General features: G+C 38.3%; 1 protein-coding gene across 3 annotated transcripts in view; it reads left to right on the top strand.

Moving 5' to 3' along the window:
- Positions 1-24,028, top strand: part of LOC121506814 (retinoic acid receptor gamma-A-like) — a 73,134-nt gene extending 49,106 nt beyond the window's left edge. For 2 of the 3 annotated variants that reach the window (XM_041782717.1, XM_041782719.1), the window contains 7 exons: positions 17,625-17,773; positions 18,789-18,930; positions 19,037-19,200; positions 19,316-19,492; positions 19,665-19,869; positions 19,971-20,129; positions 21,055-24,028. In XM_041782717.1, the coding sequence (XP_041638651.1) occupies positions 17,625-17,773; positions 18,789-18,930; positions 19,037-19,200; positions 19,316-19,492; positions 19,665-19,869; positions 19,971-20,129; positions 21,055-21,374 (1,316 nt within the window). In that variant the 3' untranslated portion in view covers positions 21,375-24,028. Of the gene's footprint in view, positions 1-1,703; positions 2,153-17,624; positions 17,774-18,788; positions 18,931-19,036; positions 19,201-19,315; positions 19,493-19,664; positions 19,870-19,970; positions 20,130-21,054 lie in introns of those variants that run through there. The other variant, XM_041782720.1, reaches the window with a different exon arrangement.
- The last annotated feature ends 341 nt before the right edge of the window (positions 24,029-24,369 follow it).

Genomic DNA, 24,369 nt, shown 5'->3' with positions numbered 1-24,369 from the left:
AGCTAAGCTCACAAAAGCAGTTACATTATCCATGTAACTACGCTAGCTATAGCTACATTTGCTATAGTTACATTTGCCAAAGCTCATGTTGCTAACCTAGCTACATTGACATATGTAATAACATTGATAACTTAGCTAATATTAGCTTTAGCTAAAGATAATGAAGCTAAAGCAAGCAACCATTCATGTATCTACTTCTCAAATGGGTATATATATATATATATATATATATATATATATATATATATATATATAAAATTGAATCCAGGATTAGACCTATCACCTTTTTCTCTCTTTCATTACCTCCACCAAGGAGGTTATGTGATCGGCAGGGTTTGTTCGTTTGTTAGTTCGTTTGTTAGCAACATAACTCAAAAAGTTATGGAAGGATTTTGATGAAATTTTCAGGAAATGTCAGAAATTGCATAAGGAAGAACTGATTCAATTTTGGGAGTGATCCAGATCACCGTCTAGATCCAGAAATTTTTTAAAGGATTCTGTAATATTGGGAGATAGGGCTAATGGTGGAGGTCTGCGCTCTCCGAGTGCTCTTCTAGTTTATGAAATGTTTTTAGTCTGTAATTTTGGCATTGGTGGTGATTTCATGAATGTAGCTGCCAGACTTGGTTTTATGAACAAGTCTTTACGAGGGCATCTCAAATGAAGGGTCTGTAAGAGTGGCCATCACAGATGTATGGTCTGCAGCCAGACTGTCTTGTCCCTACTCTCTCCCCTCCCCTTTCTCCCATTTCAATAAAGGAATTAGAGTCCAAAAGTAAATCTTTATAAATTCTTTTCATTTAAAAAAAAAAAAACTTATAACATGTACAAGACAGTAGCAGAAAAAGGCAAAGCACTCTTTCCACTGGGGGCGCCAAAATCAACACAGACCAAAAGTTAGAGGCAAATAGGCCTGGGTAAGGAGCTGTAACAACATCTAAATAGGTGCCAGTGCTGCTGGTTAGTGAAATGTCCACAACTTTTAATTTGTCTCCATATAGGCACGCAATAATTTAAAGAATATAATTTTTTTTCTATCAATGAGAAGTAATCAATCGTCGTAAGGTTTTGAAATGCTACTTTAAAAGAAGCTTGTCTTTAAATCATCTGTGTCATTTTAACACTTCACACTGTGGTTTTTAGACACCTGTGGGAATAGCTATGAAGATAAATCAAGTCTTCTTTTAATAGGTTTTTAATTTGAAGTAAATGAGAGGAAGGGAATGTGTTCTTGACCTCAGAAAAGTATTGAAATAGATTCCCCTGAATGGAAACAACAGACAAGTGTAAGTTATCAGTGAGGGCTTGAAAAAAATGCAGAGGACAACCTTGTCCTCTCTCTCAGCAGGCTCTCTGCAGCTTTCTGTTTTTTTTTTTTAAATCACAGACTAGTTCTGTTTGAAGAAGATCTATTCCCTGGTGGTGGTGAGTCAAATGTAGAAGTAATTAAGGAAAGAGGGAGGAGATTAATATGAGAAGTGTTTGTTTTCATTTCCATGATATGAAATATAAAGAGGAGAGTTTAAAACTTTAAGGAACAGAAGAAGGAGGGAGAGAAAGTTTTGTGAGCAACCAATCAGAAAGCAGATGTACACCCCTTCAGGCAACTAAGCCCTGCCCATGTCTTCTTCCTGGACCCCGCCTCTTTTTCTATGTGGTGGGAGAGCATGCAGATAATTGGAGAGTGTGTGGTGAAGTGTGAGAGGCTGCAGAGAGGGGAGCTCAGATCAGTTACAGCAGGCTAAGAAGAGCAGTGATAAGAGACTGAAAGTTGGTGGTAGAGCAGCAAAAAAGGAGAGAAAAAAGGAATTTAGTCCATCCAGAGGACTGAAGACAGGCGGTCAGGGGGCAGAGACCAGGGCAACTGGAGGCAGACAGACAGGGAACACCTGGACTAAGCAGAGCGTCCCGTTACCTTCAGTTTTAGAAAAATTCCTCGTACTTTTTACAGCTCAGCTCTCTGTGCAGCTGAAGGAAAAATTAGCTAGCTGTGTTTTTTAGAGAAGCATGTTTGACTGCATGGAGGCCCTCGGTCTGGTCCCACGGCCTCTCTTTGATGTGTCTGCACAAGGCTCCTGCATGCTTGGCAAAGCCACCCCTTACTTCTCCGGCCTGGACCCCTTCGCCTGGGCTGGGACAGGCAGCATTCAGTGTAAGTACTCCATCCTGTCCATCAGACTGGAAGAGAGCAACTGCATGTGTGTTTTAGTGCGTGTGCTTATCAGAGTCGTGGTTTTGTTATCATAGAGCTCTCTCCACAGGAAGAGTCAGATTCCTTTCGATTCTCTGTACCCATTCTCACCCGACGTTGTGTTTGTTTATGCGCTCAGCTTGCTTTGTGAGAGTGAGTGAGTGAGCTGGGGAGTGCATATTTATACATCACTGTGTTTGTTTTCTTTATGAATGACTTCACCTGATTGACAGCTCTGTTAAACAATTCTGGGGACCTGACCTCGGTGATGTGTCCAGAAAACAACAACGGCCCACGTCCAAACAGAAACAGCTCTGACAGATTGGAGGCAAATGGGCCTTGAAATCACATGGTTACAATTTTGGAAAATACACTCGCACTAAGGAGTGGTTAGTTGGAAAAACACAGATGATGATGTAAAAGGACTGATGTGAAACCTTTCACTTCACTTAGTTTATAATCATGTTGTGATAGGATGTTATAAGGTACAATGAGCAACAACACAATACAATTTGATTCTATACCATATGATTCTAAACTTTACCATACAGTCTGATACAATATGGTAATTAACAATATGATATAATACAGTTAGATACAATTTGATACTTTATGATAAGATACAATTCTGTACTTTACCATACCATACGATAGTATATAGTCTGATACAATATGATACTTTACAATACAATATGGTACGGTTTGATACGATACAATCCGTTACTAATACATTACCATAGGATACAACAGGATACAATCTGATACTATATCGTCATTTACAATCGATATGATACGATACGATATGATATGATATGATATGATACGATTTGATATACTTGTCATATTAGGAAAATTTGTCATTGAGTACAAGACATAACATCCATTGTACAACAAATAAAGTGTATCATATTGTACCATATGGTATCCTGTCCCATCCTGTCCTGCCCTGTCCTGTCGTACCGATGCATAAGTTCCACATTAGTATCAGTGGTAGCAGATATCAACACCAGGCAAAAGAAAAATCTCATTGAACAAAATCAGATTTTTTTTTGTAGTCAAACAGAGAAAATGTTGGCCAACCAAATTGTTATTTTTATCATCAGTATCAGCCCTGATTTTCACAATCAGTGCCCCTGCAGTCTTGTATCATATGGTATCTTATTGTGTCATATTGTGTCCTATCTTCCATACCTTTTATTTAGGACTGTCAAGATTAATAAGGTCAATCACAATTAATCAAGGGCCAAAATTAGTGCACTAATTTTTAAAATTGTTATTAATCACATTATCGCATAATTGCATATTGTCCTCTTCAACACACTTAGGTTAAGGCAGTCACAGTGATGTAAAATAAGTCCACCACTGTGTCTAATTTCAAAACCCTTACAGACAGTTCAGTAGACAAGTCACAAGTCATCTGCACCATTTTAATATTCTCATTTCATTTTCAATCCATAACAAGTTCTTTTTTCTTGGCTAAGTTCATGTTGAGATCTTTGATATTCCTAAAGAAGGCAGGTCTGTGTCCAAACAGGAAGTCATTTACCCTTAGTTTATGACAGTAGAAAAATTCAAAATGACACCAAAACCAGCAAAATAATGGAATTTTAAAAAGCAATTAAAAGGGTGCGATTAATCATGATTAACTACAGAAATTCTCAGATTAATTGGGATTTAAAATATAAATCTTTTGACAGCTTTACTTTTGTTGGTAATCATAACTTACTGTCTTGTGACCAGCCTTAGCCTATTGTATAATACATTATTGTATGTTAACATATTTAAATTTTGTAGTATGGTATTGAATCATACCATATTTGTCACAGTTCAGAGACACTTAGCTTACGTTTTGTTCTCTGCCAGAAACCTTACTGCAATAATGGCAGGCTTATATTTAAATAAAAGGTATAATCAGTGGCCGTTTCATAACTCTGCTTGCTATAGATTCCTTATAGGACTTCTCTAAAGACCTGAGCAGACAAGGCTCAGATTGCATCAGGTATCCACATACTGTGTAAATAAAATCCACTGCCACACAGGAACAGTCACACAGGCAAACACTGCAAAGATAAATGTGAAAAATACCTCCATTGCTGCTGTTGAAATAGTAAGCAGACCTTTTGTTATCATCATGGAGACCACTTTCACACTCTGTGATTACGCTCAGAAAATCAAACATCCACTCTTTCTCTTACAGAGATACTGTCCCTCTGGAGACTATTCATACCTGCTGAGAACAGTTTATTATTTTGAGCATATTCCCAGTGTTTGGGACGCCTCCTCAAAGTGAACACCTTTAGGTCCATTTATCTTCAGTCATTATTTAGATACCAGGCATCAGGCACTGTCAGCTCCTCAGTGCTGCTAATGATGATGGATGAGTAGTCAGGATGACAAACACCACAGCAGGGCCTGTTCCAACTCGTTAAGGAGCCATGCCAGATGCCAGCCTGACAGACAAATGTCCACAAATGTTCATTAATCATCTCTTATTTGTATTCAACTTGGGTTTAGTTTCTATTTTGGGGTGTGAAGATGGCAGGTCCAGCATTATCCAAGAAATTCTACCCTTTTTCTGAGTAGCTGGGTAGTCTTTTCACACTAATGAGTGCTAATCATCTTTGAATCTCATACGTTACTACTTTTTGGAACTCAGTTTTTTAAACTAACCTATATGTTAACCTCTAAGCTCTATGTTTCCATAAGTTTCAAATAATACATTTTTTATTTGATGAAGCAAAAATAAGTTTGACAGAGAAGGAAAAAAATGGTAGCAGCTCTGATCATTGCTGTTACAAAAGCGGCATTCTAAGTAGGCTAATAGGTCACAAGATGTGCATATCTGGCACACTTTGTTCTTCAGTCCTTCATTGCTGCAAATTTTCAAGATATTTTTAAAAGATTGTAAAGTTTGAATATAACTCTTGTTCTAATCAATTCAGTATGACTGATAAAAGGTCAATAACGTGGTTAAAACCCCCTAAATCTTGACCTTTTGCCACAGTACCCCTATTCATCCCCTTTCTTTGAATTTCATTTAGAATTGTTAATGGCATGATCATTTTTGTCTTAATTCAATGAAGTCTACTTTCATCCTGCGCTGATGATTTTCAGCACTCACTGGATTCAAGTTAGCATTTTCAGTTTTCCTGCCTGTGATGATCTGATGGACACTGGCTATAAATTCCTGACAACATTTTGGCCACTGTGTCTTTCTGACACCAGCTTTCTCTCGTGTCTGTGTGCTAAAGGGGGGATCTTTTCCTGTGCTTTTTTATGTGAGGCAGTTCAGCACCTCTCTGCCTCCCTTTGTTTCAACGTCAGGAGGCATTAAAGAGAGCAAGAGGTGGAGGGGGGTATGCCAAAGTCTGTCCACTCTCGCTGTCACTGCCCTTCGTGCAGAGTGTGTGCATGTTAGGGTGACATTTGTTTTTTCTCCTCTTTTGAAGATCCCCTTCCTCCTACACTTGATCTCCTCGCGTAGAGTTCCTCATTGTGTGTGAGTTCTTTGCTCACATTGGCTTAGCTCACATGCCTTGTGTTGGCTAACTGAGAGCTTTTAATGATTCAATTACAATTACAAAGGCTCAATTAAGAGATTAGGTGCTGTGCAGGGGCATGGGTGGTTAAAAGAGTGGAGGGCTGAAGTTGGATTTGGGATTAACCACCCCCTTTACTCTTTGTGTGTTTGTGTTTCAGGCCTGGAGGGGAAATGCTCTCCTCTTCATTCAGTGATAATCTCCATTTACTCTGACTCCCTCTTCTTTTTAAAAGACTCTTCAAAGCTACACCCACCAAACTCCTCCAGCAACGGATCATCACACCAGAGCAGAACAGCTCAATAGTGATGCAGTGAAGATACTGGCCCTGAAAGAAGCTGGTAAAGACAAAGGATATGTGCTGGATTTGAACATATTTAATACGGCTGGGGATAAATACATTTAATCAATTAATCAGGTTTTGGAAAATCTAGATTTACTCAAAAAATTCAATGCAATAAAAGCCAAAAGTATGTAATACATGTAACATCTTTTACTTGCATGCTGCTCATGTAACCAATGTTCTCAAACTCAAGAAAAACATCCTGGCTAGTTTTTAGAACCAATCATATCACTCATTCTGAATCCTTTTTAAATGATCAGAATTTGATGTAGTTTTCCTCTGACACTGAATCTGTGGCAGAGTGACACTCATTCAAATATAAATACAGAAATAATCAATACTCCTCTGATGGTCCTGTTTACCTGCATAGATCATGGAGAGACATCAGCATTACTTTCAGCCTGTTTGTTAAGCAGATAAGAACTTTTAGAGCCTGAGTGTTCATGTAAATAAGCCCCCATGGGGCATTTTTTAAACAAATTTACTGCTCACTCTTAACATGTAAAGGAAAATTCAGTTTACTTTTTATTTTATTTTATTTTTTTAGATTTTAGTGATGAAATGCAAGTAAATCTGTTTTTTTTTCTCATTTGAAGAGATAAAAAAAGATTAAAATTGAAAATTGAGTTTGTTGTAAAAGAACTGGACGTTTAATTTTTGAACCAGCCCTAATATTTAAATATTTCTATTAAATCAGAGATCCTGAGATCTTTATTTTGGCTGTATCTGTAGAAGTAAAGTATGTTCTTTTAAAATCTGTGTCACTGGGTCATGAAATTCTGGCCCAGACACTTGTCATCTTGACGCCTGTGGGTATTCCCTCCCTTACAGTATTGATATCTCAGAATTAGAGACTAATCACTCTGTGAAGCCCGAATAACTCTCAAGAATCCTCCGAAATCAAGTTTAGTTAGTGTATGTTCAAAGAAAAGCAGGGATTTAACAGCTTTTCGTGCTCCAATCACCAGTAATTAAGTGATAATAACACAGTAATGACCAATTAAGGCATTTTAATAAGAAGAACAGTTATAAGCCCAAATCGTTCAGCTTATTAGTGAATTTAAACTCCCTACCACCATGGTTGGTCTTTCTATGTTAATTTTCTACTTGAGCAAATATTTTATTTTGTAGCCATACAGACTAAATTCTACCTTATTTTTAAACTCTTTAAAAGCTTGTCTACAGACTACAGATGAACATCTGACCTAATATAAACAGTGTAGCATTAGCCTGAACAGATCTGTACCTGGAACCACACATCTGGCTTTATCTGTGCTTCTTTCTTTATTGATTATTGCCAATTAGCACTTTAACACCAATATCCTTATTTCCCTACATAAAAAATTCATGCTACTTTACAAAAGACTTATCAGGAGGTTTTGACATTTTTTCTTATCACAGTTTCAGGATGAGAAAGACAATTAGAAACTAATAATTATGATGGCTTTAAAGGGTGTTTAAAGGTGGAACTTTCACTGTTTTGCCCAAGTTGTATACCGTTCTTAAAATATTTGTAAACTATATTTGTGTTTAGGATGGCTTGAAAATATAATAACTGCCCAATAGGAATCAAATACACAGGGGAGCGGGCATATTCATGGTTCTAAGCCATGAATATTTGCCCCTTCTAGCTCCTCCTTGGACAATGAGAGATTTCTGATTGTAACAAGAATCACAAACTTAATTTTTTTCTTAGAAAGTCTTTGAAATACACCTACAGGCTTTTTAAGATGAGTTTTGCATGGTTGAAATATACAGAGCAGGAAAAAAATGATGACATCTCGATAAAAAAGTATAAGTCCTAAGTATAACGGTAGGTCTAACTTGTAAGGTTATCTTAGTATTGGACAAACAGACACTTTGAGTACATTTTAAGATTGAAAGATAATTGTGGGCATTTACAGATATCTGTGCTGTTTTTAAGCCACAGGCTGAGCCAGAAATGACAGAGTTAAAACAATAAAGGAAAGCAGAGTTTCAGGACATAAACAGTGGTCTCTGTGGTCAGAAGGTTTCAAATTACAACAAACCATGCAAGTTTGAACACTAACACCACAGGAAAATCAACAACCTCTTGTTCTTTCTTTGTGTCTGATTTCTTTCTCTATTTGTATTTTACCCCTTTTTCTTCTTTATTTCTTTTTTGTCTCTTTTTCTTTCTACATTTTATTCATTTTATTGATTCATATTTTAAATCTATTTTTTTTTTCTTGGCTTCCATTTTGACTTCTTTCAGTTGTTCTTTATCATTTCCCTTTTTCCTCCAATGTTTTAATTTGAATTTTCCTTCTTTTTTGTTACTCTATCCTTTACTTCTTGCCTTTTTGTCATTCTATTTTCTCTCTTTCTCTCTTTCTCTAACTCCTTTTTGTCTCTTTTTTCCCCCTTTATTTCTGTTTCACTTTCCCTTTTTCATTCTTTCTTTCATTACACATTGGATTATTTATTCTTAATTCTACAAACACTAGAATCAAAAGGTTACTCTAATGATCTGATGATCAAATTAATCGAGTGTCAGTTTTAGTTGTTCATCACCTTTGATTTACAGCTCCTACAGACTCATGAATTTAGTTTTTAGATGTTAATCGCTGCAGGTCATTGAAGGAAGAAGGCCTGTATTTCTCAGTCAAAACTCAATCATTGCACCACTTTTAATGTTCTGCATATTTTTACAATTACAGCTCTCTTTCTTGAGTGAAACATCACGAACGTCTTGTAGGGTTCACTGAGTTCTGTTTAAACTTGTCAGATTGTAGCGTCACAGTTCTCAACCCAGTCTGCACCACAACTCATTTACATTGGCTGAGAGAAAACCTTTGATTTAATCTGAGCTATAAATGATACATCTGATATGTCCACTAAACTGTTCTTAAAATGTAGCTATTTCATGAAAAAATAGTTTGTAAATGTCTTTGTAATGTTGTGTTTAAGCCTTTGGATCATGTTATAATTAAGTGAAAATGAAACTAAATTAGAGACAGAAACATAACAGGCTTATTGTGATAAAATAAGGGATATAATTAAACTTTATAATTGATTATATTAAATGATCAGACCAGGAATACACCACAGCCACTTTGTGAAACCTCACACATAGTTTGACATCTTTAAATTTGAGCTGAATTTTTTTATGCTTTTCACAACTCTGCAAATGTTTATAAGTTTAAAGAAGTGTCCAGGACTGCTGTTTTATAAGTGAGCCTCTCCAAATGTGTGTCCCTTTGTGCAGTTTCATTTGTTTGTGTGTGCGCGCCTCCTTTTTAAGTGTTTGCTGCTGTTTTTATTGAGCCATCTCCTGGACAGTAGCCTGGTTTTCACAGCCTTTCCTTTACAAGGCGCTGCCAATGACAGGAAGGACTCCTCCTCCCTCCTGGGCAGGAAGGCAGGAGGGGACAGAGGGGTGGGGGGACGAGGGTTATTAGTGAGGTTTGAGCTTGGGGGGGGGCTGGTATTGAACTTAGAACAGCTGATGAAAGGGATTGTGAGTCAGATCTCCCCCATCTCCTCCCTGCTGTCGTGGTAATTACTCACTCAGCATATTTGAGCCTGTAGCTGTTCCCCACAGTTTATCCCGCCATGAATTACAATGGTACATTACAATACAGTGACAGTACAGTCATTTTAATCAGGACACATACATATTGTAATTACAGCAGAGCAGCTCATATAACAAGAATTTATTTTAATTAACTTTGTCATTTTAAATCATCATAAACTCATCACTTTTTGAACAGAGTGACATTCACTGCACTGTTTTCCTCGCTCTTCCTCCCTCCTCTGCTTTTGCTGTGACACTGAAGCCCCTCACTCACAGTCCAGCCGACCTGTGGCCCAGTGCAGCAGCCCACACACACACACATTCACATGTTCACGCACATTCCTCAGTGTGCTGCTGAACACTTTGTGGGATGAGGGGTTATATAAAAACTAAATTTGCACTACAAATTCATATTTTGAGGGCCTTGGGTTTAAAATAAATGATTTAGCAGCACTTATGCAGTAGTCCTCCATTTATTTATAAACAACAAACTTTACATGTAAGGAACAAAATGATTCAAAGGTGATTACAGCTCCAGTTTGGTCCTGATAAAAGTCTTTATAATGATACCACAGGCTTTACTGTTGCCCTCCTGTGTCTTCAGTGTGAAGCTCTTTTGAGCCTCAGGCCAAAGTCTAGTTCAATGAGATGTGCGATGTTGGCAGCTTGAGTCAGGCTGCAGGCCCAATAGGCCATATGTCACAGTGTGTCGACCACACAGCCACTGCAAGAGGAGGAAACACACTGTAGATATCTGTTAAAAAAGAGGGTAGTTTCACTGGGTAGAGTTTATCCAACTGCAGCTCTTTGAAATCAGTCTGTTTTCATTTCTATTCTCCTGTAGATAAATGGTAGATCATCCCCTTGAATCACTGCAAATCACTTTTCTTTTGTAGATGCCACACAGACCAAACATGCTGCTGCTCATACATATGACAGTAAAAACAGATTATTTTGACATGCCTCTAATTTCTTATATTTTACTATAATGGAAAGAAAAAAACTAGACTGGAGAATGTGTAGCTCTCCTTCCTATTTATACTTGACAGAAGGGATTTTCCTGATTCCTGAGGTTAATTGCAATAAATCTCACATTTTGATGCATTTTTAATTCCACTGTTTTGCATTTAAAGCTGTTTTTGTTTCATTAGAATTTTTTAAACCAAGGATAATTGACTTACTGTATGGATACAGAAGAAAAAGGGAACTTCAGGCAGATCAGAGACATGACACTTAGAAAAAATAACTTGTTGATAGAAAAGGAAATATGGGAATGGTAAAGAGGTAAATGTTTGATATCACACTGTGCCACTGACTTTTCCATTGAGCTGACTGTGAGGTTTTAAAGGGAAACAAGACATGAAGGCGCATTGATGGACTTAGTTTGTCTAACTGTGGCTGCATGTGATTGATTCATTAATCATGAGCCTTAATCATACCATGATTAATGTGTTAATTCTGACAGCCCTAAAGTAATTTTAAGCTGAAAGGATTCCTCTGAAGCCAGCATTTGGTGGTTGATTTTTTATTGCCAACCATGAATCTTGTAGAGGTACTTTATACCTTTTGCTGAGACTTTCAGAAATGTTTCTAGGGCCCAAAAATGAAAGAGAGGAATCAAATGTTTTGTCCAGAGTCTCTGCAATGAACTTCCCCAACTCTCTCCACACCAAAAGTATGAAAATAATTCACAAAAAGCACTCCACTCTGACTCCAGCAAGAACACTGGGAACCACTTCATTTTGACTTGTGATTCAGGATTATCTTAAGTCCATTTTAATCAAAATTAAAAAGACTAAGTTACGCAAAGAAACATAAACTAGAGATATTAAAATGTTTTGATTGTTTACGTTTTCTACTTTTTTTTTTTTTAGCCCCCAAGTTTCAATCACAACTCTTTTTAGAGCACGTTTATGCAAAGAACATTTAGGCTACAAAGTGCTTCACAAAGGCACTGAAATAAAACAGAAAGGTCATACAAGTTCAGGTTTAAAGAAACAAGATGTTTCATCAGAAGTAAGATTTATTTCATTTTATTTTAAGAGAAATACTCTCAACGATGTTTTTTTTTATTAATTCAAATTATATTATTAGTTTGGCTTCTCTAGAAGGTTTTAAATTATCATTATGCTACTATGTTAAAGTGCCATTAAGCAAACACTCTTGTCAAAGCGACATACGCCAGATCAAACCAGATCTGCTAAATAAATAGCTATTTCTGCTTTTGTACTGCATCAGGAAAAGTAGAAGTCTTATGTATCCAGTATTGAGTATTATCTTGTGTTTTTTTTTTAACTTCCAAAAAGTTGCAGACAAACTCATCACACTGTCTACATTGCACAGTACGTTGGCAGCTTTTCCCCAATGTAACATGCCAACATATGTGTGCAATTTAGACAGTTATCTCTCTGTGTAAGCCTGATTTATATTAAAAGCAGCATCTAAAGTTTAACAGACTTCTTTTGGTGCCATCATTAATTTAAAAAGAAATTAAATCATCCTAAGTTGTATCAAAATATCAAATTTTTTGACAACCTTGGCCCAGGGTAGAGATTTAATCTTTTTTTATTCATTTTTGGCTGTTTTGCTTTTACTTGGGTAAGATAGTGGATAGAGTTAGAAACTGGTGAGAGCGCATGGGCAACAACATGCGGAAAAGGAGCCACAGGCTTGATTTCAGCCCAGGTCGCCCACAAAGCAGCTTTAATTACCATCAGGATACTTTAAATGTATAGGAGTGTACTGTATTGTTAGGCTCTGTGGGTTTAAACAAAACTCTTCTCAGAGCTGAATAATTCCTGAGCTTCAGAGCTGATAAGAACTTCTCTGCTTTCAGGGGAGCTTCTGTTGTCTAAACACAGATGTGTTGATCTGACAACAAACAGAGTGAATGGGAGAGCAGGAAGGTGGAAAAGACACAGAAACACAAGTTTAGTTACATGTATGGGCACAGACTCATGAAGTTCACAAAATAAAAAGCTAAAATATCCTCTTTATGACCTTCCTGCAGTGACGGCCTGTTTTTATAGTAGAGCTTTGCATATTTCCAGCCACCTGATGAGACTGATTCAGCCAAGTCCTCTTGTCTCTTGTGCGTCTCAGAGGTTTTTAAGGTGTGCTGATTGATGTTGTGACACACTGAGGGGTGACTCCTGGGTTAAAACAGAGAGAGGGTTTTTTTTGTTCAGGCCCAGGCTCTGAGGCTGAGCTCAGTTCAGGGTGATGACAGCACTGACAGTTTTTGGCTCCTCTGCTTCTTTCTCCACGCCAGGTAAAGTCCCCCCACCCCACCCCGTCTCACGCTGCCTTCAGCCCTGCGTCTCTCACCCTGTCTCTCCCTGTCATGTCCCCTCCTCACCCGCTCTCAGACAATGTCAGTCACTAACTCTCTGCTGGCGCCAGATGCATCGTCTCCATTTCAATGGGAGCTATTTTTTCCACTTTTACATTGTCAGTGTTTCTATATAAACAGAAAACAGTGATCAGGTTACAGCACCCTTCATTCACCTACACCTACCTGAGTTCTGAAGCCTCCAAACTAAAGTATTTACCTGCTGTGGAACAAACAGCTATTTGTTTTCTCATAAACTAGCTGACATTTCTCCAATATACTCAGAATAGATTTAACATTTGAAAGCTGGAAACTGTCAGAAGAAGAGTTTTAGTCATCAAAGATCTATTTTTAGCTGGTCTTAGTCTTGGCTTGCTCAGAAAACAAGGTTGTCAGCTAACATTTTAAGCTGTACTTTTCACTGATAAAATTAACATTGGTTGGATTACTCTCTCTTTTCTCATCTTAGCATCATCCATTGCCATCCTTTCTAATAGCACTAAGCTAGGCTCACCAGCTGGTGTGTCAACAAGTGCCATTAAGCCTTATGCACTTGTTGCAAGATAACTGCAGCAGCAGAAAAAGTTACATAGTGCTACAAGCAGGTGAGGAGATGCTCTGTGGAAATTGGATAGAAGACAATCTCTCTGTTAACAGTTTTTTTTTTCAGTTTGATTGACTTTAAAGCTACTTTTTTATGGGGAAACATTGTTTATTGTTGCTTTAATCCATACAGATGTCAGAAGATTAAAAAAATGCCCTGCGCACTTTACCCAAGTCGTATCTGATAACCAAGATTAATGTCAAAAGCACAAAAACATTAAATTGTCTGTTTTGGGAAAGAAAGCATAGCAGCAAATCCTCCCAAAGGGGAAACTGGAGGCGAGGGGCTCAGTGCATTCCTTTTGCATTTCCTCATGTGGTAAAATGAATAGAAATGCTACTTTTTTTTTTAATGTAAGTGCTGGTGGGTCTGTTTTCTGAGTTTTCTTCCTTAATTGTGGAGAATCATGTTTTATGAAGGATTTAGATATATAGATAAATATAGGTGGTGTAGAATTTGCTACAAAGTAACAATGAAGTGATCTGGCTCTTTAGTGAAAACAAAATCTTAAACAGCCATCTCTCCTTCTTTTGATGTCACTGCTGCTCTGCTTGCAACCTGAACTTGTGTGCTGTTTTCTGTCTTGTCCTTGTCTTTTCTTTTCTTTTCTTCATCTCTGTAAAAATCATGTAAGGTTTTTTCCAACCGCACATGGTGCTATGCTGTAGTATTAACCATTATTTAAGTTCTTGTTTACTTCAGTTTTTCCAAGATTAGAAACCAGCTTAACTGGGTCAAGCTAACTACAAAATAATGACTGACTGGCAGTCATACTCCTTACTAAGGTAGAACACAGTCTACAGGACATACTGCATACAATAGTGGTATGTAGCTGGGAAATTTCTTTCAATATAGCCATTTAAAGCATGCTACCAAATCCACATTAGTTACCGTTTTTATAGCAAAGACTCACAAGTGATTTGACTGACTGTAATATGACAGCAATGTGGTTTTTTTTAAAGCACAACTTTTACATGTACAGGACAAATTAGAAAAGAGATAAAGGTACATCATTGTCCACATGGGGTGCCAAACTCAACACAAAGAAGATAAGTGAGGCAACATGAAACTGATCATGCAACGTTAAATGATTTTATATTATGTAAATCGGTAATTTAATCTGGAAACCAGTTTAAAAATGTTTCACACTTTTTGATATACTATCAGTAGACACACTTGACAAACTGTTAAATGTTAATACGGATACATTTACTGTGAAAAATACAAGCAGCTGAGCGTACACAGCTTTATTTTGGAGGGTGAGAAAAGTTAACAGTTAAATACAGTGCTTAACAAATTTGTCAGACCACCTGTCATATTTGTCTCAAAGACCATCCAGCATCATGAAGTGCTTTAATGCGGACTCTTTCATTTTCAGTGAGCTCTCCACTTTTTACCATTTTGAACAGGAATGTGGAATTTCAAACTGAATTCACCCAAATTTGAGCCGGCTCACTGGGCTTCTCTGAGGAGTCAGAAATGAATCAAGCATAACGTTCAACCACTACGACTATTTTTTCTGTTCAGAAATGCAAGTAAATAACTATAATTTGACATATTAATCAAGAAATATTAATGTGCTTTACTATTTCTTCCATTTTTTTGTAAATCAGTACATTTGAAAATTCATTGATAACAACAATAGTTCTATTTTAGCATTAAAAATATCATTTGGCTTAAAGAGCTTCTAATATTGGTGTACTAACCATTGCAGAAACATAAAAAATTATTTGGGTTTTATCAGTGCTGTTAATTTAGGGCAGCTGTGGCATAAACCTTACTTTGGTCAGGGTTAGGGTGGTCTAATAAATTTGTTAAGCACTGTATTTCAGTGTGTTATAAATATAAAGAGTGAAAGATAAAGATGTCAGTACTATTCAAGCCTTATCTGGGGCTTCAAAACCACACACTCTTTAAATGTTTTTCTATGTATGTCTTCAGAACATTACTGGCTAGTAGTGAGATGTAATCTCAGTTGTGTTTTAGATTTCAGATTATTCTCACTATGAGCTCCAACCTCTCCAGTGATTAATACGCACACTATGGTTTAAGAACACACACTGATATATCACTAAAGCAAAGCCAGCTGAGCCCTTTAAAGCTTCTGTGAGGTTTTAGCTGCTCATGAAAGTCACTGAAAATAGTAAAGAAGCTACTAAATCAATGAGAGTATTTGATTTGATTTTAATTGATAGAATCATTTCTAGTTTTAATGCCTGAAACTGCTGCTGCAAGGTTGGTGTTGGATAAAGTCAATATCATCCTGTTGCAGTAGTTTTTTCTGACATTTTCCAATCTAGCATTCTGGGTAAGTGATGCATTAGACTGTAAAAATAAAACAGAATTAGTCTTTATGTAAAAAGAAAAAAAAAAGCAAACACATACAGGACACAATAAGAAGACATTAAAGGTATGACTGTCCACTGGGAACGCCAGAATCAACACATGAAAGTCCCTCATAGGAGCTTTAAGGTCAATGTTGAGTGCGTTATCCAGATACAAATAAGGACTTATTTTCTCATTTGTGTTTTCATCAAATAATCCCTTCTATTGTTTGAATGACGGCTGTGAGTTCCACACAGAAACACGTCATAACACCGTCAGATTGGACCAATTTTCTGTCGTATTCGAGCACATTTTAAACTTTTGAGTGAGTCGTTGCTCTTGTAGTTAGTAATGGCCTTCTTCAGTCAAGGTCAAAGTTAAATGGTCAGATTTTATTTCACCTCTTGGACACAGTGAAGTTTGTGTCCTCGCTCGCACCTCCCACTCCTCCTTTTCTTTCTCTTTTCATTCCTCTCTCTCTGTTTTTATTAGATTATTCCTTTGTGCCTCTGCCTCTCTGTTTTTTGAAACCCTACCACTCTTGTTAATGACAAGCTGCGGGTTCAGGTTGGGGTTGCTGCAGTGGGGTAGGATGGGTGTTTGGGGGGGTTGCACATTTGGTTCAGTCCTGTGCTTTCCATTGAAGGTGACAGGAGGGGCTGTGACTTTGGGTTTTTGACCCCTGGATTCTTTATTTTTACTAGGAAGGGATCCAAGGATGAAGCTGTTGATGTGAATAGCTGCCCAAGGTGACTGGATCCCAATAAAGAGGCCGTCAGCCCGGCCGGGGGGCCTCCTTCCCATCCCAGACACAACCTTTATAGGGCCGCTTATGAGCCTGGGCCACTATTAAACCCTGTCCAGCCTGCACTGAGGAATTTAGGGCCAGGAAACAAGGGAGTGGGGGTGGGAGAGGGCCCAGGGAGGTGAAGTTGGGGTGAGTGAAGGTGAAAGTTGAAAGGCATGTTTGAAGGGATCTGGTTGTTCTTTAGTCATCACCTTCACATGTGCACCAGGCATGTTTCTGCTCCTCTATCTGTATTCTTCAATATGACAGAAGGAGCGACACTTTCTTGTTCACTCTTGTCCTTGCGACTCTTCTATGTTGTTTATTTTGGACGTTTTTTTATTAGCAGCAGTTTGCCCGTGGACAGCAAATGGTGTTACATGTACTGTGCCATTTTCTTTAGCGAGACAGTGAGAAGGCACGAAGGGAGACAGCCGAGTCCCATAAACATCCCACCTCTGTTTGTTCACATGGGCTTCAAGGTATATAGGCAGCTCTGATTGGACGGGCCTTTCAAATAAAAATGTGAGCCCGTGCATGTGCATGTGTGCACACAAACACACACTCAGATGCAAAAATTCAAGATGTCAGTCAAAAAGTCAACAGAGGTATTTCTGCTCCCCCCAACCTGGCAGTAAAAAGAGAAGCCAATCAAATCTCAGCTGCCAATCAGCATTTTATCAGCAGGGCCATCTGGCCATCAGCTAATTGTGTCTCTTTTAAGTCCCTGTCAATCAGCAGAGCCCCTTCCTCCTCCCTTTTCTCTTAAAAATGTCTGCCTTTGAGCTTGCCTTCTGGCTCCGTGGGGTGGCCTGCGTGGTGTTGGGGGTTGTTTGTTGACCACTCTCTCTTAATCAGCGGTTGTATTAGCTTTCATCATGGTTTCAAAGACATTAAGCGCTTATGTAAACAAGATGCTCTGATATAATAAGAGACTTTTAAATGTTTATGTTTTCTCTCACACAGCTGTGGAGACACAGAGCACCAGCTCAGAGGAGATGGTGCCCAGTTCTCCCTCCCCTCCTCCCCCTCCTCGGGTCTACAAACCGTGCTTTGTGTGCCAGGACAAGTCATCTGGTTATCACTATGGAGTGAGCTCCTGTGAGGGCTGCAAGGTAAATGAGGCCGGAGACACATGAAGAGTTTACAGGATGAGTTAAAAGTGAACAGCTGATGTCCAGTGAGAGTGAGATGTTCAGCTGGACAGATGTCTGCACTGAGGAGCATTTGCTTTTAGAAAGCTGCCCTCTAGAGTTTTCCTACTAACACTGCAACCTATATACTGAACACTCAGAAAGTACTCAGACCCACTTTACTTTTTTCAGTTTTGTTATGTTGCAGCCTGATGCTTCAGTCAAAATAAAAAACTAATTTTTATTGTCATTTATTTACACTCAGTATCCCGTCATGACAAAGTGAAACCATTTTACAAATAAGAAACTAAAATACCACATTGACATAAGTATTTAGACCCTTTGCATAAACACGTCCTCCCATTTCTCTGAATCTTTGCTGAGACGTTTCTACACCTTGATTTCAGTCCACCTGTGGTAAATCAAATCGATTGAACATGATTTGGAAAGGCACACACCTTTCTAGAGAATGCCTCACAGCTGACAATACATATCAGAGCATAAATTAAGCCCTGAGGCCAAAAGAACTACCTGCAGAGCTCAGAGACAGGATTGTTGCTTGGCACAGCTCTGGGGAAGGCTACACAAAATATCTGTTGCACTGAAAGCTTTCACAAGGAGTTTTTTCCAAACTCCAAACAACTATTTAAAAAAAGCATTCAAATTCAGAAGGAGAACCACAACCAGAACCACAGCCATCCAGGATGCGAGCATAGCTAAACATAACTGTAAAACTAGGACATTGTGTAAACTGTGAATAAAGACAAAATAAGGCAACTTCTAAAACTGAAGTCCCATACTTAAATGGAAATCGCACAAGGCTACTTATAAAATGTTAAAATTTCAAAATTTTGAAAAATCGTTTGCTTATTTCAAATTTAATACCAGCAACCTGACACTGGCCACAATCATTCAAACTTTTTGGATATGGGGTTGTTCTTTGAGCAGTTTTTCTGTTGTGCACCAGCATTCAAAATATGTTTTTAATTTTTTTCAGGGTTTCTTTCGTCGCAGTATCCAGAAGAATATGGTGTACACCTGCCACCGAGAAAAGAACTGTCAGATCAACAAAGTGACACGTAATCGCTGCCAGTACTGCCGGCTGCAGAAATGCTTTGAGGTCGGCATGTCCAAAGAAGGTGAGAAGAAACAATGCAGTAGATTCTTTGTGAAGTAACACCTCATTTTACAAAAAGTTCATGTCTAGATTTTAAACGAGTCATATTTTGCCTGTGTCTCCTGTAGCGGTGCGTAACGACAGGAACAAAAAGAAAAAGGATGTGAAGGAGGAGGTGGTGCTACCAGAGAACTATGAGCTGAGTGGAGAGCTGGAGGAGCTGGTAAATAAAGTCAGCAAAGCTCACCAAGAGACTTTTCCATCGCTGTGCCAACTTGGAAAATATACCACAGTGAGTTAAAAAAAAAAAAACATCATATCCACCTCCAAACACTTCACGCAGTATTAGCCCTGAATTTTCCAGGAAGAACTAATGCAGATCAATTTCTCCCTCTTTTTTCTCCTAGAATTCAAGTGCGGACCACAGAGTACAGCTGGACTTGGGCCTGTGGGATAAGTTCAGTGAGCTGTCCACTAAGTGCATTATAAAGATAGTGGAGTTTGCAAAGCGGCTACCAGGCTTCACCACTCTCACCATTGCTGACCAGATCACCCTCCTCAAATCTGCATGTCTGGACATCCTGGTACCAAGCAAACGCTCTGTTACTCCTCTTTAACCCTTCACCTGTTTCCCCACTCTAACGCTTTCTCATTATTCACGCTGCCTAACCTGTAGAGATGGGATCTTTAACACTCACTATTATCTCCACAGACTCAGCTTCATCACTGTTTCTATTTTTCTTCTGTTGTTTTCAGATGCTGAGGATATGCACTCGCTACACACCTGAACAGGACACCATGACCTTCTCAGACGGCTTGACTCTCAACAGAACACAGATGCATAACGCAGGTTTCGGCCCTCTCACAGACTTGGTGTTTGCCTTTGCTGGCCAGCTGCTGCCTTTGGAGATGGACGACACAGAGACAGGCCTACTCAGTGCCATCTGCCTTATCTGTGGAGGTAAAATGTGCCCCCTTATGTCATTGTTCCTGTTGCATTTTCAGTGTCATTTTTTCCACATTCTGCCATTTCATTTAACTCTGCGTCTGCTGTTGTTTCAGACCGTATGGATCTGGAGGAGCCGCAGAAGGTAGACAAGCTGCAGGAGCCGCTACTAGAGGCTCTGAAGATCTACACCCGCCGCAGACGTCCCAACAAGCCTCACATGTTTCCCCGCATGCTGATGAAAGTCACAGACCTTCGAGGAATCAGCACCAAAGGTTAGCAGAGGCTCTTATAAATCTGGTCCCAACATTGGATTTAGGGCTGGGTCTGTATTTATTTCTTTTCATGCATAGGTAAGCACACAGTGAAAGCTAAGCTAAGCAGGAATCGTTTAAAGACAACAAGGTGAATGCTAAGACCCAGACCTCAACGCAATAGAGAATTTGTGACTGGACTTGACAAGGGCTGTTCAGTTTCTGTTCACACCTGATCCCTGTGCAACCTGTCAGAGCTTGAGCAGTTTTTCAAAGAAGAATGGAGTCAAATTACAATATCCAGAAGTGCAAGCCTGATTAAGACCTACCCACACAGACTCTACTAAAAATACTGGCTAGAAAGGGTGAATATTTCTAAAGCCACTTATTTTACAATTAATATACTTATTATTTAGTTGATATTACTGTGCAGATTTTTTGGTTAAAAAAACGTAATTTTATTGATCATGATTGTTTATAGAATTATTAAAAGAGCAAGACATCCAAGGGGTGAATACTTTGTTTAAGCAATTTATAAAGGCAAAAACCACCATCATGTTGTCAGTCTCAGTTGCCCTGTCTGCCACTTTCACATCTTTTATATGGATACAACAAACCGGTAAAAATATTTTTAGCTTCAGAATCTGAATCCAAATATCACATTGACACGTTTGTCAAAAAAATTCAGCTCCATGAAGGAGCCAGAATTTCAAAGGCAATTAAAAAATGTGCCTTTGAGATCACATGGAAAGTTTCATCTTAGAAAAGACTTGGTAGATGGAGAATAAAAAATCTTTTTTATCAAGAATCTATTAACGGAAATACATCGTCTACATAGATGGCAACATGGCAACACAACTTCAGTGATTCCCAAAAAAATACAAGATGGTGCAAACATTTTGTAAGAGCATAACAATGACGTTAAAATATGTCTGTGTGCCTACAGGTGCAGAAAGAGCCATCACGTTGAAGACTGAGATCCCCGGTCCCATGCCTCCACTCATCAGGGAGATGCTGGAAAATCCAGAGGCATACGAGGACAGCAGCGACTCAGGGGACAGCACCGCGGCAGCTCCCCCCGCCATTCAAGCAATCAAACAAGAGGAGAAGACCGCGTACGAGTCGCCCGCTGAGGAGGAAGAGGAGGAGGAAGAGGACGACTACTGGGACGAGGAGAAGGAGAGGGGGGCGGACAGTGACGGCGAGGCATGGGGGGAGGCAGCAGCCGCAGGGCAGAAGAAAGGTGTGACTGGAAAACCGCAGTGAGACAGACTCCATGATGCTGCTTCTTTGTCACCCAAAAATATCTCCTTTATGAACCCAGCTGTTTTACAACATGTTTTTACATATCCTGTATGTTAGGACTGAATGACAATGTGTTGAATTCAGCATAGGAGGCAAATAAACGGGAGAAAAAAGCACTAAAAGTTAGTGGGTTGAGGAGAGCACCATGAGAAATCACTGTGCCAAAATGAGACTATAAGAGATATTTCAAAGTGTTTCATCCACACAAAGAGGAACAATATGTGATGGATGGACGAAGATGCACTCCTCTGCTTTATATAAGGGCTATGCTTTGTATAAAATTGATGGTAAATATACATTGCTGCAACAGAACTCCATGTGATGCCCATTTGCCACAAATGTCTTTGGCAGAACTCCTTTTATTACTATTCAGAGATATGCTACTTATTTTTTTTAATGTATGTTTTTTTCTAAGCATGTACACATTTCTTTTCTCTCTGTGAGCCTTTTTGTAGGACTGTGTAGCTTTTTGTGTATTTTTCACTAAGTCCTTTTCATCGTTTTACTGGACATATGAGTTTGTTTTTTTAAGTGTGTCTTTAATGTATGCGTTTCTGCTTTATTGGAAAAAAAGAAGCAATAGTTAAAACAGCAATAGCAAAGTGACGCCAGGTCATGAGCAGGACTCAAACTCACAATTGACCAGCATGTGTTGTAAAGGTCAGGAAGTTAACTTTAGTATTAGCTCTGGTGCTTGTGATCCAAATAAGAATGCAAAAGAGATGAAGTGACATATCTCCACCTCTCAACAAAGACTACCAAAAAAATACCAAGACTAAAGAATCTGCAGGGTAGATTTAATGCCACAGTCTCAGGTTGATTGTCAATACAGTATTTTGAAAATTAACAGTGTCTGCTCCAATGGACACCCCTAAACTTTAACAAAAAATGTCTTTACAGCAAGAGTTGTGGATTATTTTACATTTTTGACCATATTGTACATGCCGTTGGTACAGTGACGAGGTACTGGAAAGCCATAGTATTTTCATTTTGAAAGCAAAGAATCATCCAAACTTAAAGCAGTTTACTTCACGTGAAACCTCAGGTGTGTATGTTTGTGTGTGTGTGTAAATATGTGAGCATTTAGCATTAGACAGAGTGATGTAATTTTGGTTTTTAATGTCATTACTGCCATAACACAGTGAGCCTTCATGCAGGAGTGGCTCTCTCTTAAAATGCACATAAAATGGTTTATGTAGCAAAAAACAGTCACATTTTCATTGCACACACAAAGGTGGAGACACTGACGCCGATGTCAGATGACCAAGAATGAGATTGCAACCGTCCAAAATAATCGACAACAAAACAAAAGCTTACATAGGATGGCTGCTCTCCTGGTGTGTATTCATTGAGTCATGCAAACATAGATTTTTGTAAAATAAACACTTTAATTTGTTTATTTGTTGAAATTATGCAGCTTTTTTACATGTCAGATTTATCAATTTTTTAGACAATGAGACTCAGTGAGCTCATCTATCATTGGAAGGGAAAAGATTTTTCCATCAGCAGGTTGTCTAAACAGCAGGGAACAGCAGCATCAACAGGGCTACGTCATATTTATCTTGTCACATTAAGGTGAGCTTCAGTGATGAAGCTGAATTAAGGTGATTCACTCCCTGAATGAAGCAAAAAGGATGAAAATACAAGCTGACCATGAAAAAGTTTGATAAATCTAAAACACCTAAAAATGAGGAAAAATATGGATTTTTGGGTCTCATAGGCTATTTTTAATATTGTTAAATAGTAATATTTGGTATAGCATAGGAACTCATTAACAGAGGGAGAGGACGGTTATCTTCAGAGTTTCTTTTCCACCATCAAACACAACAGACACACACAGGGAGTATTTTGCACAGTCAGCTAACTCTGTTTTCCTGTGATAACAATTCTATTTTAATCACTTTATCTAGATCTTGGGAAATTAGGTCATTATCATGGGACACCCAGGAAAAAGATGAGATAAAATCAAGATCTTGATAAAATCATTAAAATGTCATCATTGTCACTGGAAAATAGTCATCAAATTTGTGGATGATATATGTCCTCTATACGATACTATTTAGTATAAGATATAATTTCTACTTCTTATAACCATAATATTTCATTAAAAAATGTTTTTTTCTGATTTCTTGACTTGAGTTGGTGCAATAGAAAAGCCATGATGGAGGTCTCGGGCCTCAGCTCTGTGTGGAAGCATGTGAGGACAAATAAAAGAGACCAAAGACAGATTACAAAGTCACATTCAGACAAACAAAGCATAATCTGCTAACACAAGTTCATCGATGTGAAATATATTAACTTTGTATTATGGGAGATTTCTTGATCTCGTTACCTTTGAAGCTGGAACCATTGTATCTCTGTTGAATTTTGTTGTTTTTGACTTTTTATATTTACAGTGTTCGTCGTTTTCAAATACCTTCATGTTCAGGGATTCGGACACCTCATAAGTTTTATTTCAGTTGTACCAAAAGTGCTCCAATGCACTCATACACACGTGTTAGAACAAAGTCTGGGCTGATATATTTGTTACATTTTCTTTTGTCGTTCATTGTTTGCTGTTTTGTATACGTTGTTGTCTTTCTTGTATTTTGATAAAGGCGCTTTTTGTCCTCTGATTCTCAGTGTCCAAGTGGTTATTTTATTTGCTGTCACCATAGAAACCGAGTCTTAGGATGAAAAGCTCCTGTGAAGAACTGTTCATTTGAGTTGATTTTGGTGCCCCTAGAGACAAAGCAGCTCATGTGTGGGTGGTGTTTTTTACTGAAAACGATGGGGACCTGCATCCACAGCTGTTTTTTTTGGCAGTGCTCATTTTCAATTTTATACCAGCTCTTAGTATCACCAGCACTAAACTCCCTCAGCATCAGCTGTTTTTTAAATGTATTAATATTTTAAGATAAATATATATACATATATTTTTGGGCCTTTTCATGCCTTTATTTGATAGAGGAAGGAC

This window comes from Cheilinus undulatus, linkage group 3, assembly GCF_018320785.1.
Source record: "Cheilinus undulatus linkage group 3, ASM1832078v1, whole genome shotgun sequence".
NCBI classification, from domain to species: domain Eukaryota; kingdom Metazoa; phylum Chordata; class Actinopteri; order Labriformes; family Labridae; genus Cheilinus; species Cheilinus undulatus.
This window is presented reverse-complemented; position numbering and strand designations above follow the sequence as displayed.